General features: G+C 37.0%; 1 protein-coding gene across 6 annotated transcripts in view; it reads left to right on the top strand.

Moving 5' to 3' along the window:
• The window catches only part of ATP2B2 (ATPase plasma membrane Ca2+ transporting 2), a 141,925-nt gene that overhangs the window by 114,301 nt on the left and 11,572 nt on the right, over positions 1-16,052 (top strand). For all 6 annotated transcript variants that reach the window (XM_088134107.1, XM_025164224.2, XM_025164225.2 and 3 more), the window contains exons 16-20: positions 257-448; positions 6,130-6,343; positions 10,943-11,154; positions 12,617-12,724; positions 14,057-14,239. In XM_088134107.1, coding sequence (XP_087990233.1) covers positions 257-448; positions 6,130-6,343; positions 10,943-11,154; positions 12,617-12,724; positions 14,057-14,239 — 909 coding nt within the window. The remainder of the gene's footprint in view (positions 1-256; positions 449-6,129; positions 6,344-10,942; positions 11,155-12,616; positions 12,725-14,056; positions 14,240-16,052) is intronic.

Raw genomic sequence — 16,052 nt, forward strand, 5'->3', positions numbered from 1 at the left:
GTTGAGTGATAACTATAACTTCACTCATCAGCAATATGCCAGATCACAAACAGATTCCAGATACACTTGCCATCTATAACAAAGTCTGTTATAGTGAGCTAGTCCAAGAAATTACTTTCACAGTGTTTTAGATCCTGGCTGCTATTTTATTCATCAACGGATATTTAAAGGTAAAGTAATTCTGAAAGTGCTGATCCAAAATGAACCATTATTACTCCTTCTAAAGAATTACTGATGGCATCTCTTCATTTTTCAGGGTATTGCAGGAACAGACGTAGCAAAGGAAGCCTCTGATATTATCCTCACAGATGACAACTTCAGTAGTATTGTGAAAGCTGTAATGTGGGGCCGTAACGTTTATGACAGTATCTCTAAGTTCCTGCAGTTCCAACTCACTGTAAATGTGGTGGCTGTGATTGTGGCTTTCACTGGTGCTTGCATTACTCAGGTAAGGGTGAGAGTAAACTAGAGATGTGCTATTATCGGATCCAGAACATGAAACCCCATATCAGCTCAAGGTCCACTCTTGGCATTGCGGTGGTCCTTTGCATTAAGACAGTACCTTGTTTGGCCACAGCTGGCTGATTAATATTACTGAGATGAGAAGTGAGTTACAATCACTAATGTAAGGGAAAAGAATCAGTGTTCTGGTGATTCTATAAATATAAAGAATTCTATAAATTCTATAAATTCTTTGGTACCAGCACCAAGCAGTACCTTGTGCCACTGCAGCTAAAGCAGGTCACTGCATTGTGCTTCATATGCTAGGCAAAAATCCATAAGGGTTAGAAAAAAAGGCCTCAGGTTATGTGAATATTTAAATCTCCCATGAGCTCAGAGTGATTCAAAGGGCGCTATAATTGGGGGACAGCATTTAAGATTATACAGGTACTCCTCACTGAATGACCACTCATTCAGCGACCATTTGAACTTACGACAGCGCTGAACACGGGGGACTTACGATGGGTCCTCATGGTTGCAGCTGTTGCAGGGTCCCCACAGTCACATGTTCATGATTCAGGCACTCAGCCACCAGCTCATGACTGCAACATTGCAGCGTCCCGCAGTCACATGATTACCATTTGTGACCTTCACTGCTGGCTTCTGACAAGCAAAGTCAATGGGGAAGCTGGCAGGAGGTCACAAATGGTGATCATGTGACCATGGGATGCTGCGACCACACAAGATTCACCTAACAACAGCAACTGGGACTGCTGAAACTGGCATCATAAGTTGGGGTGGTCATGTCACACCTTAAGATCACATCTCTTAGCAACAGTGTTCCCAGTCCCAATTACCATTGGTAAGTGAAGACTACCTGTGTAGTCTTTCTGTTGAGGAAGGGGTCATATTAAATTCAGTGTTAGGAATGCAGTAGTAATCTATGGAATCCATTCCATGCTGGCTCTCCACCAACAGAACAGAAGTTACAAACCATACAAATTTCCCTTGCAACGAAGTCTCCTATATTGCCCCTAAATACGTCTCAAAGTTTTAGATAGCTGGAGAAGATTAGAAGGGCTTGTATGGGATATGGAATGGTGAAAATCCCATTATGCAAGTAGAGGTCTCTTACCTCAGGGTGCAAAGTTTCTCATGCCTGCTTATCTAGCCAAAAGTGAGGGAAATTAAAATGAAGAAAAGTTGTATTCGAAAGAAATTGCATATAACACTGTTACATCTTTCAGTTGTAAATATATGAAATATGATATCATGATTTTCAAAAGCTGTGGTGCAAAGTACAGTCTCACACTCTCTTTTGGTGTGTGTGTGTCTGTGTGTACGTATACACACAGTACATTGTCTATAGAAGCTTGTAAAAAAATCTACCTTTGAAAACATAGTGCAGTTATTCACATAGCACATATTGTTCACTCTGGTGCAACAGGAAAGTTCAGCCTCATGGAGCAAATTATGAATAAGTCATTAGGTGTACTGTAAAGAATAAGTTTACCTTGTCATCATGATATGGCCAAGTGAAACCCGAGGCAGTCTCTTTTGGAAGCCACAACATTGAACTCCTCCCAAGTTACTCTTTTAAATTTTTCAAGGTGTTCAAAGGTTGCAACTATTGATTTCTTCATGGGTATTAGTCCCTCTGAGCAACAAAACCTCAAATAATGCATTTCAGTTAAAAACATGCAGGGAGGCGGGAAAAGCCAGGTCAACTTTTGCAATAAGTAGTATTTATTTACACTATGTGACGCAAAGAAGCAAATAATAACACAGAGAGAAATACGATAGAGAAAAGAGTGCACCTCCTTGACTTAGTCAAAATGGATCTCTGTGTTGTTTTTTTAACCATCATTAATTAAATAAGCCATAACTGCTAGGTTTGCACAATATACTAAGCCAAAACCCAACCAACCACATTTTCATTTTCCAGTCATTGTACATTTTAATATTTTAAGAAGCTTGGGCTTGATCTATCTTTCCATGGCTTTAGTTGATATGTAGAAGGGATATTATTGCTGGGAAGATTAAAATGTAATGAATGAACACATCAGAAAGCAATTGCATAAATCATGATAAAGCTCACCAGAGCCTTCCCTGGTTGGACTTTAACTTCGTATATATGGAAATCATTCTTTCTGACCCATCAGGAGGTTGATCCTGGGGAATTCTGGGAGTTGAAGTCCACACATCTTAAAGTTGCCAAGGATGAAAAACACTGGCCTAGACAATTCATTTACCTAGAAACCAGCTTGAGAGGGAAATGGGGGAGATCCTATTAACCCACCAACACCACCCCCATGCAGCCCCTGTGTCTTCTATGTGGGTGAATGAACCATGCTGAGAAGCCATCATCATTCTAGAAAAGAATTAATTGGTTTATTGGGAAAAAAAATGAATAATCAGTAACTTTGTACCTTTTGATAGTGTTTGAAAGCATTATCAAAAAAGAATCCTGAAAAGAAGTAATATATTTTATTTTGTTAAGTGTATCATTTTGTATCATTGTTAATTCCTTATAGGAAATATTTAGAAATAGAGAACATAGTATGTTTATAATATACTGTGGTTCAAATATTTTACAGAATAAATGTTGCAAATACATTTACAGGTATTAAAAATGCTACAGATACACTCCAATTATTGTACCAAATAGAGCAGTAAGGGGTGTGTGTATGTGTGTGTATGGCTTTGCTGTACTATTCTATATTGTTACCTATAGTTGATTTTTTATTATTGCTTCAATTTTAGTAATCTTAAGATTTGGAGGTAAATCTAATAATAATGCATGAAATATATTTGAAATGTTGGGATGTAGAGTTGGGATGTAGAGCCAACATTTAGTGATTCAGTTATATGTGCTTTCCAAGATAGAGTTGAAGAAAAGCTTGGCATGTTCTTTGTACATACCAAGTTGTGGGGGGTGGGAGGGGTACAGTCCAAGATTAATGTTGCTATTATGTGGATCATAGTATCATCTAAGGCCCGATAAGGATGTTTTCATTGATTGTTATTATGGCTGTTATTATTTCCAGTAGCTAACCATCACAGCAGAATAGCTTCAAAAAAAGTCCCCTAAACATACTCTCTTATTCTTCTGCAAAGTGGCTGCCAGCCACTTTATGTATATACAAGTCTAAATCTAGACTCACATATACGTACACTTTGCTCTATTTCCAAGAAATAATCAGAAATGTGAAAGAGTTGCAGTAGCAATGCCATTCCACCAAGTGCCAAAACGAATGTGTGTTTAATGCCTAGACTGTGGTTTAGAATGAGCTTTTACCCTTGACTGAACTGTGCAGAGTAGTAGATGATAGATAATGATTAGAGTCACCTTAGCAACATGGAATGATTGGCCCTGTAAAATAGTGAGAATGCAGTGCTACCCAAAGCAAGAGCTGACAATTACACATGTGTAATTTAGAGGATGGATCAAAGTGAGAAATGTGCTTTTCATTACACACTGCAATTCTCTTGGATTTTGCTGGCACTTGCACAACAGGGACTTTTAAAATAGAGATTCATATGGGGTGAGAACAACGTTTAAAACTAACACTTCCAGAAATAACGTTTAACTGTTTGGAACTCTAACTTGATGACTTCAATTCTAAATATCCCTTAATCTCACACAAGATGCATGTGGTCACATTGCTCAGTGGAAGAGTAAATGAATTTAGCTTTCAGAAGAGAAGCAGCAAGGGAGATACAAACTGTACTCTAACTTCTGAGCCTGATTGATTGGTTCAGACCATCATCTTTTTCACAGATCTTAGCTTTTTTTCTCTTTGTTGTTGATGTTCAAGGCAGAAACAGGCAACCTGATTCCTTCCAAAGTTATTGGGGCTAGCATCCTGGGAGTAGTAGTCCAAAATGTCTACAAGAATCATATATGTCCCTGCCTACTTTAAGGTACATAAAATCACAGGAAAATAGGTAATGAGGAGAGAGAAGTTCCCATTTTTCCCTTCTTCATATGGCCTCACAATATTTTCTGGTGATTGGAGAACTTCCAGATCACATTTGGGGGAAAGGAGAGGTCTAGAAAAACTGTTGAATGAAAGAAAGGCTGTATTGTCGAAGGCTTTCACGACCGGCATACGATGGCTGGTGTGGGTCTTCCGGGCTGTGTGGCCGTGTTCTTGAAGTTCTGTTTCCTAACATTTCGCCAGCATCTGTGACCTTCAAGAACACGGCCACACAGCCCGGAAGACCCACACCAGCCATCGAAAGAAAGGCTGCTTGTACCTGTAGCACCTGGATATGCCAGTTGGTTGATTTGTTTTCAGTTAATCCAGTTAAATTTATGAAAGTTTTCCTTGGTAAGCAAAGCAAGTTGTCATTGCAATGCTTAGCCAGATCTTACCAAGCCACTTAAAAATGTGAAAAATTGTTTACATTGGTACAACTATAAAAGCATTCTATGCTTGAAAGCAGAATTATTTTTACAGCAAAAATGCCAGTATAATAGGACTAATTCTATGGCTTGAGGGGTTATCTAACACCATTATAACAAGGTGTGTATTGCTTTAGGATGTTTCATGTATACTTAACAATAGTGAAAATGGTGAATGTTGTTAAGGTGAGAATTCAAGTAACGATTCTATAATACTTAGACAAATTCAACTAGACTTAATGAGACTTCCTTGTGAGTAGATTTGTAGAATTTTGCTCAAGTCACTTATTACTCATTTATGGTGAATGATGAGATTAATTTTGAAATAATTTGCACTGTCTAGTTGAGTTTTCATTTTGTTTAGAATTAAGACACGTTGTGATAACCTTTGATTTGAATCAAATTGGCATGATTAACTATTTCAATTAATTTAAAAAATTCTATTTCATTTCTCACTGGTTTATCATATCAGTCTGTCCCATAAGTCATTATAGTTTGCAGTGATGAAAGATACTGAGAAGGGGCCATTACTGAAGCCACAGTTTAATAAAACACATTTAATAGTAATTTACTTTCTCTCTTGAGATATTAATTAGTTTGTGGTTCTTTGTTAAATATTCTGTTTAGAGACTCCAAGGTTGTTCCTACTAATTTTAGTGAGCAGATAGCTCCTTCTAGTGGTTGCTTATGTAGTACTGAAAATGAATACCTAACAATAAATCCTTGAATATTTAAGAAATGGGTAGGTGCTTTCTAATATTTTGGACTACAGCTTTCACAGTCCTACACAACTAGCCACTCTGGTTGAGACTGATGGGAGTTGAGGTCTAAAATATTTGAAGGAACCAACTTGCCTATGGTTTAGACAATAGGCCTGACATTTTGATATCCCATTATTTTCTAAACCAAGACTGCTCTTCTTGTCCATCCTGTTTCTGTGCTTCCTACTATCTCCCAGTCTCATCCTCATGGTTAGGATTGAGAGTGTGGACTCCACTGTTCCTACTCTCAGTGGAAAAATCAGCACATTCTTAAGCACAATGAGATTTAAGGAGACCGATGGAAGGATGGTTTTAGGTAAGGTAGGGTCAGATTCGTGCATTATCATTATTTCACATTAATGGATTTTTCTCATTTAAATCTCCTTGCCCGTTGTGTGGACACATAGAAATTAGAATGGCAAAGCAATTGTATGCTAAGACAGGCTCTAGAGAATTGTTCAAGGACTACACATAATAAAGTTGTTGATATGCTACCTTCTATCATTTTTTTGTCTGCAGGATTCTCCTCTGAAAGCTGTACAGATGCTATGGGTCAATTTGATTATGGACACTTTCGCTTCTCTTGCTCTGGCTACGGAACCTCCCACAGAATCTCTACTGCTAAGAAAACCATATGGTAGAAATAAACCCCTTATTTCTCGTACCATGATGAAAAATATTCTGGGTCATGCTGTGTATCAACTCACTCTAATTTTTACCCTCCTCTTTGTTGGTAAGCTCAAATATCATTTATTGTTACTTCTGTAAGCTCCAAATAACGAATTACTTGCCCTGCCTGAATCTGCAAACTATATACAACATGGGATCCCACATAACCATGAACTCATAAACTCGTCCAGAGAACATAGCTCAAAGAATGACTTCAGGGAATCCAGAGATTTATACGCATATGATGAGAATTCACCTTTTTTTCACCAATACGTTAAAACGAGTTGAAGTTTCAATAGGGGCTTACTACGTGACATGGAGCTCAGCTATGACTTTCATTATGGTTCCATTGATTGCATCAGGGTCTCCTTTTCCCTTCACATATTGTCAGAGCTTCACCCAGGACACAGCAATAAATAGCTCTCTAGAAACTCAACCAGCAGTTAAGAATAGTAGGGAAAGAATCAAGGACAATACTCAGATAAATAAGGTATTGGTTGCAGATACATTAAACCCTAGTAATAAAAAAGATCAACTACTGCAGAATCTAGCAAACCAGTCTGTTCCATGCAACAGTTTAGGGTTTAAACATGCTTTTTTTTCCTCACAATCTTTTGGAGTAAATTATTTCTTACTACTTCTTTCTTGGCCTTGGATGTGGAGGTCATCCATGCTAAGTTTTGATCATGATTCCTGGTCTCAGGTCCTTTAGGCCTAAAACTAATAAGCACTTATGTTATATTAGGGTCCCAAACTCTTATTGAAAGGGCCATAAATGGAATTTAGCCTGTATTCAGAATAGTTCAGTTTGTCCCATTTAGTTTTTGTCTGTCCTGCTTTGTTCAGAGTTACACCCAATCTGTGGTCTGGCTCATGAAAAGGCCTTTCAAGGTGGACAAAAGTTAACACATCAGAGGAATCAGGTTTTAGTAAATCAATAATTACGGTCTTAAGTGAAGCTGAATTACATGTTCATGAGTCAGCAAAATATAAGCAGACAAAAAGGAAGGTCCAAGAGTGAGCAACAAGAATGGTAACTTCAGTGGGGCTTTCAAACTTTTTTCCAGCAATGCAAACTGCAGCATTTAGCTACCTGAAACTTTCTAAGCCCCACCCAAAAATGGTGTAGTTCTCTACAATGTTTTTGTCAGACTCTGGGAATCAGCAATTTAGTGGGTCTCACTCTTTCAGAAGAAAAGCAAGTAACTGGCTTAGCTGAGCACCACAAGTCCCCAGGATGTACCAGCCTTGATTTATGTAAGCCCAACTTTATGCAAATGATGCAAATACAATGGCCTCCAGTTTAATGCATATATAAAATGATATTTTGTGCATGTGAAAAAGGGCAGCTGATATTATGTATATAGCGTATAATCTGATCTACAGGAAAATCAGATTACCCAAAGATTAATCAAAGAGAACCCCTGTGTAATCTGGGACTGCCTGTACATTGTTCTCCGAGATTTGCTGTCAAGGTGTCACAATAACAGTACCGTAAAGGCTGCAGTAGAAGAGATGAATATTCAGATATATTATAATTATCGATGATTGAATTTTCTTCCATCTTCAGTTTGAAAATGGTTTACTAATTAATGTATTTTTGAGTGTAGTGGGAGAATAATCATGTTCCCAGATGTTCAGAATGGATTCATAACGCTGACTGTACTGTACAAATTGACTTAATATTTTTTCCATTTGGAAACATATTCTAGACCCAAGCTAAATCAAATCATGTGTATATTTTACACAGTAATATGTGTCGGTGATTTTGTTTTTGTTTTGTTTTGTATAAAAAAAAAAGTGAAATGTCAAGAAAATATAGGACAATAGTAGCTAAAAAATACATGCAAAGAAGAGTTGGCTTTAGAAAGCCAGGCAGAGCAGACGGGTCTGTTCCGCAACTCTGGGTCCTCCCAAAGCTGTAGTCCTAACCTTTCCTGCGAAGGGCAGCTAAGGGCAATGACAGGAAAAAGAAAAGAAACATAATCATAGTTGCCATGGCAGGGGAGGATGTATTTCAGTGATGAACAAGTCTGGCCTCAATTCAGTGTAATCCTTGTGATCAAGACACAGGTCAACTCAAACACAACATCTTGGGTTTTGAGAAAGATCCTGATAGTTGCTTTAACTCTAACTCCTTGTCTCCTAGTCTCTCATCTTAAGTGATGGTAGAACAATGCCTAGAAAAGACCAGTGAGTTTATTCTTGTAATTTCCTACCACCAACACCACCCATTTTACTCACAGACCCAACCAACCTGTATCTTGAAAATTTGTCATAGTTGTTTCTCCTGACTGGACTTATCCAGCTGCAATGTTATCACATTCAGTTGCAAACAGAACTATAGACCTTTTATAAAAAGAATCAAGGAGTGTAGCTGGGAACCCCCTGTACCAGTTTGTTTGAAAGGCAACAACACATTTCATCCATGCTCTTAGTTGTTTACCCAACCATTGCAAAGTAATAATACAAATGAGATGAAATGAACCTGTGTTTCAAAAAACTAGAAAACCCTGAAACAGATTCTCTTCTTCAAAACTGATATGCTAACAATGTTGTGAAGCTGAAGGCGTTACAGACGTGGTAGTCATTTTTTTCATTTTATTGAGCACCTCTATGATTTTATGAATGTATAAAATTTTAATGTTTCAGTGCTGTTTTTAAAAGATCCAATGAAAGGACTAGTAAAGAAAAAAAATGGTAGTATATATTATCAAGTTTTTGAGTCACATCTTCTCCATAGGTCCAGATGTGCTATTGAAATCTGCCCACCATTTTACACAATGCTTATTTTGTGTCTTGGTAATTTCACTGTTTAATAGTCCTTTCATCTAGCAATCCATCAAACTAGTTGAATGTTTTGATTCATTTAAAACATTTTAGTGCTTATCTTCAGACTTTTAGTTATATGTTCAATTTAGTTGTTTCTCCTTATCAATTTAAAATTGTTTTTTTTTTGTTTTTTTTTGCTCCATCTTGTTTTCGGACAAGGCTTCCAACTTCTAAAGGTTTTCTTCTTTCTTTTTTTAATGGGTTTCTCTTGTTTATTACAATGATGTTTCTGGTGCTTCTCGTTTTAGGGTATCAGTTCTAAATGAGTTTGTATTGCAACTTTAAATAAACATGCTTCCTGGAGAAATCTATTGATACTTGTTACTCAGTTTTTCAGCCTTCTTTTAATCATTCATTTTTTAATCCATCTCAAAATCATCCTCGGTATTGTGATCTGAGTTTAATTATTCTACTCCAATTCTAAATTACTTTTGGAAGGAATTACCAAAAAATTGTAATTTTAGAATTTTCAATCACAATTCTAGATGAGTTTGTTTTATGCTTTCTAGTTAATTAAAATCTATGCAGTATTATTTATTTTATCTTGTTATAAGATACATTGTTATACCACTTGCAACACTATCCATATTCCCTAACCTACTTTGGGGGGAACTTTTATCAACAGTATTTTTAGCGTACTGATTTTCTCCATTCCACCACATTCAAATGTAATAAAGCCTTGCTTTATTATTATATTTAATGAGGTTGGGGGGTTGGGGGGGTGTCTACTGGGGCAGAATTTAAATCTGAATGTGATTTTGCACATGCATAAAATTGCAAATGTGATTCTAATCATTCTACACTTGCTTAAAATGGAAAATAGGATTTAATGCATGTGCAGAAGCATATGTATTGCCCCCAATGTCTGCTAAATCCAGGTCCATTAAATCCAGGGTTTACAGCATATGTATGCATTATTTCTTAGCAATGAGAGTTCCAGCTCCCTAATCCTGGCTTGATTATTGTTAGGATATGATTATGTATTTCAGGTTTTAGTGCATTTCCTTCTATGACTCTTTAATATATTTTATTGCCAAGCTGTATTTTCCCATTTAAATAAATGAAAAATGTACAGCTTCACATTTTAGGAAGCCTCTTAAATTTGGAAATATAATTTTTTGATACAGTAAAATGTATACACATTAACTACTTAACCATATTGTATGATCCCACTTAACGTTGAGCTTTATGCAAATTTACTTTAATTCAGTTTCAGTTCTAATATTGTTAGGTAATATTAATTCAAATGGCATTGTGTTTCATGGGTGAAAAAAGCTTGCAGTTACTGTACATAATACACTGGAATCCTTCCTTTAAGTGTAAAGGAAGTCACCTGTCAGTGATGGGGAGCCAAAATTCTTCCAGACGGCTGCAGGAGCTTCCATGATACAGTAATACAACTGGAAAATGGCAGAGCTGAGTCTTCTGGACTTATTTTTGGCTTGCTTGCTTGTTTGTTTTGGGGGAGTTAAGGGTAGAAGTGGGAATAGAGGACGCCAAGGAGGCCCTGGCCCCATTCCTACTTTTAACCCTACCCCAAACCTTCAGTTGCACTGCTGAAATTTGGTTCTAAATGACTAGATTGGATACTGTAATTAGAGATGAATGGTCCTATTTGTCCGGGACAAATTGCACCTTGGAAATTGTGGACTGCAGCATACTTGGAGAACAGATAGTTTGTTTCATAATTTTGTTGCCATGATGCCGGTGATGATGATCTAGCTGATCTAATGACATGATGATGATCTGGAAACAAATTATGTTCTGAATTGAAACTGTCTGGTAAAAGTTTTTAAATGCTGTTTATTTTCTGTTTTCCTCTTTTGACCAGGTGAAAAAATGTTCAAGATCGATAGTGGCAGAAATGCACCACTCCACTCTCCACCTTCTGAGCACTACACCATCATCTTCAATACGTTTGTCATGATGCAGCTGTTTAATGAAATCAATGCACGCAAAATCCATGGCGAAAGAAATGTTTTTGACGGCATCTTTAGAAACCCTATATTTTGCACTATTGTATTGGGTACATTTGCTGTACAGGTAATCAACTGGCAATGCTAACACAGCAAGATATTATTTGCATGCTCCACTGTACACTCTTTCTCCCTTTCACACACTCATCTTATATTATAGTCCTTTAAAAAATCTAAAGACATTGTAGAAATAAATTGCTAATTTGGTCATTATTAAAATTCAGACTCCTCCTTATATAAACTTGAGCATTCCATATTTTTGCCCACCATTTTATTTCTTTTGGAGCTTCATCTGCTATATGACTTCTTTTCATTGTAGGAGGAAAGTTGTGTTAGTTGATTTATTTACTTTATTTATTTATTAGCCAGATATATAAGGCTGCCCAATTCAAACAATGTGTCTCTGGGTGGCATACAACATGAAAGCAAACAATAAACAGAAACAGAAACAAAATCATACAGCATTAAAACATGTACAATACATAAAATATAAAACCAAAATATAAATAAAATCAGATTCCTGGTTTTATTTATTTTATGGTAGCATAAAATCAGTACTCTGGTAGCATCTTTTCTGACTAACAAATTTTATTAAGGGGCATAAGCTTTTGTGAGCCAGAGTTCACTTCATCAGATGCATAGAGTGGCTAGACTGATACAGATTTAAGCTGGGATGAGGCCAAGAGTCGAGGGAAAAGGAAGGGAAAGTCAGGTTGATTACGCAGATGCAGGTTATATGTGAGACAGATTGCCAGTCCCCTCTCAATTAACAATTGAAATGCCTTAAACACCCATTGCATTTGTTGAGACCTTCTGAGATTGCCTGAAACTGTCTGATGTGTGTGAACTGAACAATTTCTTACTTAATGGTGCTATTAAACTCACGTTTTTTCCAAAATGGTCACCTTGAGGTCTGTCAAAGAGTGTCCTGGGAGCTTGAAATGCTCTAATATTACTTGGTCCTTGTTTTGAGTCGTGATGTCAACTTTATGTCCATTAATTCTTTTGTGCAAAATGTGTCCCATTTGCCTTATGTAGAATCCAGAGGGGTATTGCTGGCATATGATGGCATGATCACATTAGAGGAAGAGCATGTGAAGATGCCTCTAGTCATATGTGTGTACTTGTCGGGACTTGTGATGGTACTGTTGGTGTAGACTGGGGCAACTGAGACATCTGGGTTTATTGTAGGGTCTAGTTTCCACGTTAGCATCATTGTCCTTTGTTTCTTGTTGCTTGTGAGAATCTGTTTCAGACTGGGTGATTGTCTGTATGCAAGTATAGGCTGTAGCTTACTAATAATGCATTTGAGTGATATGAGCTCTGAACTATAGGGGACACCCAGAGGTATTCTGTTGCTCTTTTTTAATGGTCTGTTTTTTTATTGGTCCAAAAGCATACTGGTACTATTTTCTTTAAGGAAGCAGAAAACAAAACAATGAATGTTAATTTTTGGAAGAAAATGCTAGGGCATGGTTTGTGGCTCTGATAGTAAATGCATATTTCATATCATTCTTTTCCTTTTGTAGATAGTAATTGTACAATTTGGTGGAAAACCTTTTAGTTGTTCTCCTTTGGAACTTGACCAATGGATGTGGTGTGTATTTATTGGATTAGGGGAACTTGTATGGGGGCAGGTAAGGATCATTTTCCTTTTATACATTAGAATATAAATTATGTATTTCTAGATTAAATATTTCTATTCTTGGAATAAGTTTTCTTCAAGACAATTGTTTGTATCCTGGGTAACTGTTACAGACAGTAATTAAGGCTGTGCAAAGCATTCCAAAGAGGTTGTCTAGAATATGTGGGTGCAAAAAAGCACTTTTCTGTTAATGATTGAAGCAGCTACAAGGCTCATATTTCTGCTCAGACACCTATCCCTAGTTATCTGAGCACATCTGTGCATGAGAGACAAGATTTCTGCTGGGACTCCCACACATGCAGAACTAGCTGAGAAGAGCTTTTGAGACAGCTGCGTGGGCCTTGCAACAGATATGACTTTTAACACTTCAAGGAAAGATGCTCCATTAGCATGAGGTTCAACATTCTGCCATGTCTTCCTGTAAAGGCTTCAGGAGGCCTGGCGCTGGGGTAATCTGGTACGTCCTTGGGAACAGCAAGAAGAAACGAGTTAGGGTTCCATGCTTTTTTTAGTTTCCTAACTAGTGCTTTAGAGAGGGCAGGAGCACAAATGTAGCATTACAACACCTTAAAACCGACACACCCTTTCTTGAGGTCAAGCAATGTTAGGAAAAGATACAACTGCTTTAAGGTGTTGCAGACAGTGCTATATTCATACTTCCACATCCTTCTTTTGAGACTAAATCTGAAGTGCTGCGCTGTCATGACAGGATTTGTAGGTTACACAAATGCCATAATTCAGTCAGTGACCAAAGCAGCCCAAAGGATTCCTCGGGGGGTAATTCCCCAAGTCAACTGTGTTGTCGACAAAATGGCTTCTCTTAGAATTCCATCCCTCTTTCTCTCCCTTTTACTTTTCACCCTCCCATGTCCACGAGGGAGAGTATGAAATGTGGGTGGAAAAGAATAGCGATGGGTAAGTCATACCCAACTCAGTTTGGCGTTGACCCTGATTTTTTTTTTAATTTCAGCATTTTTTTAAAAAAAGAGGGAAATGACAGTCGCCCAGTACCTTTGTGGAAGCTAGTAATGATGGCCACTTCCCATTTTCACTGGGCATCTCCAAGCATTTACCTTGGAGGAATGACTGGTTCTCAGTCTTTTAGTCCAAACCCCAATCCACTGTCCTTTATTTCTAATACATCGAAGGGCACTAAGATGGGAAAGTCTGCTTTAAAGGCTTTGAGGCTAATATGATTTCTCTGCTAAGTCATTGTGTATCATTTTCCCCCCTAACTTATCATTTGTATCTTTTGTATGCTGTAAATTTTCATATTCTGTCTACAAGCTTTGTTCCTTGGCATAATTGGAATGTTTATTTTTAGGTCATTGCAACCATCCCAACCAGTAGATTAAAATTTCTAAAGGAAGCAGGAGGGCTTACATTAAAAGAAGAAGTGCCCGAAGAGGAGATGAGTGAAGATGTAGAAGAGATTGATCATGCAGAGAGGGAACTTCGGCGTGGGCAAATCCTCTGGTTCAGAGGGCTTAATAGAATCCAAACTCAGGTATGTTGGACAAAAATGTTCTCCAGGAGAACAATGACAATAACAATAATAATGCAAATGCAAACTATAGTTTTAAATCATCCTTCCCCAATTTTGTGTCCTCCAGGTATATTGCACTTTAATTCCATCATCCCCAGCCAGAATGTTAGTTCAGCACATCTAAAGGCCAACAGGTTCTTTATTGGCTTTGTTTCCTCAGACCAAAATGGTTTGACACAAACCACTGTAATGTTTGAGATTGTGCAGAGGTAATTAAGGAATCCATGTGTGTGCGTAGACTTCCACAAGTGATGTTAACGCTGTTGTTGAGAAGGAAGTGTAAAAATTGTAAGAATTCAACGGATGAAATAATGAAATATTTTTTTAGAAACTTATAACATATATATTTATGCCTTCTTTTACCTGGAAGTTACTGTAACATGTCCTGTATATATATATTTAATATGTAATTATGGCATGCATGAAGTCAGAATATTTTATTACAGTTCTCAACAGTGTGTTGCTCCAATCTATTTTGCATACAGTTATCATTTTCAAATAACACGTTCTTAATTCTTCAATGATAAGCTATATTTCTATACTCTCAAAAATATGTCTACAATCAATTTTAAATAGTTTACGTATTTTATTGTATACTGTCAGTGAAACCTAAACTACATAGGCCAAGAAAATATTTTCCACATGTTTTTATGCTGCTGCCTTTCTGTTAGCTTAAGGTTTTATGTCCCATTGATTTGTCATATAATTGTTTTACTAAACACAAGAAAAAAAGCACACTGTCAGCATTATGTGTGGATGGGTAAAAAAAAAGTACAAAAATGTGTGCATTAAAATTTATAACAAACTTTTTAGTAAACTGTATTATCGCATATGAAGGTACATTTAAATCACTGATTTCTCTGTCTCTAAAGAGGATTCTTGTCACTGCAGAGAAAGTATGGAGTTAGCACTAAAAATAGGCATTTTTGAAAAGGGGCGCTCTTAAAATGCCATGAAGGAGTGGGTGTTTATATCTCTTTGTAAGGTCCAAATGTTATGAATCTACATTATTTGGTAATGAAATAAAAAGCTGCTGACTTGAATTAAACCAGTAATTTAGGAGCAACCTCTAAGAAAGAAGGTTTTTTTAAGTGCATTCCCAGGGAGAGGCTGTTATCTGTCCCAAGTTTCCTCTAAATGTGGATTATTTTCTTCCTGGTGGCTGCAGGAGGAGTGTTGTCTGTTGAGATTTCTATCAGGATGTCTTTCTGGTTGTGGTGAGTGTAATCAACAAAGAGCCAGCTCTGCACTTAGTCCCTCTCGTAGATTAAAAAATAGCCTTTAGTTCTTTTGTAGATCTTTATCTTCATAATCCATGGAAAATTATTCTCTTCTTTGCTATTTAAACCAAAATGAACAATAATTATGTTTTCTTGCTAACCAAAATTCTTCTCTTTCTACTTAGATGTAGATACGTTGTGGTAGGAATTTTAGGAATATATCTTACCAGTTGGTTACAATAATCCCCCATTGTTTTGTATCCCTCTATTTTTGTGTTAATTTGCAATCAATAAAGAATTTAGAAAGGGTTTTTAAAATACTTTTGGTGTACCCACTGGACAAAGAATTAAATTAGGGTTAGGGTTATGAGCTAGCTATCTTAAAAGTAGAAGATTTACTGATATCATCCAAAGCTTTTTGGCCTCTGGAAACATGGAGAAGATAGAGCACCATATTTTGAAGAGAGGGAAGGTAAAACAAATGGACACATACTCCTTTGTTTTCCTTCATACTGTGGGAAGAGATGAGGTTGGTGGAGATAAATCTTTGATCT

The sequence above is a fragment of the Python bivittatus genome, unplaced genomic scaffold (assembly GCF_059951505.1).
Source record: "Python bivittatus isolate LINGU-HERP-01145 unplaced genomic scaffold, Pbiv_v1 ctg000080_np1212, whole genome shotgun sequence".
NCBI lineage: Eukaryota > Metazoa > Chordata > Lepidosauria > Squamata > Pythonidae > Python > Python bivittatus.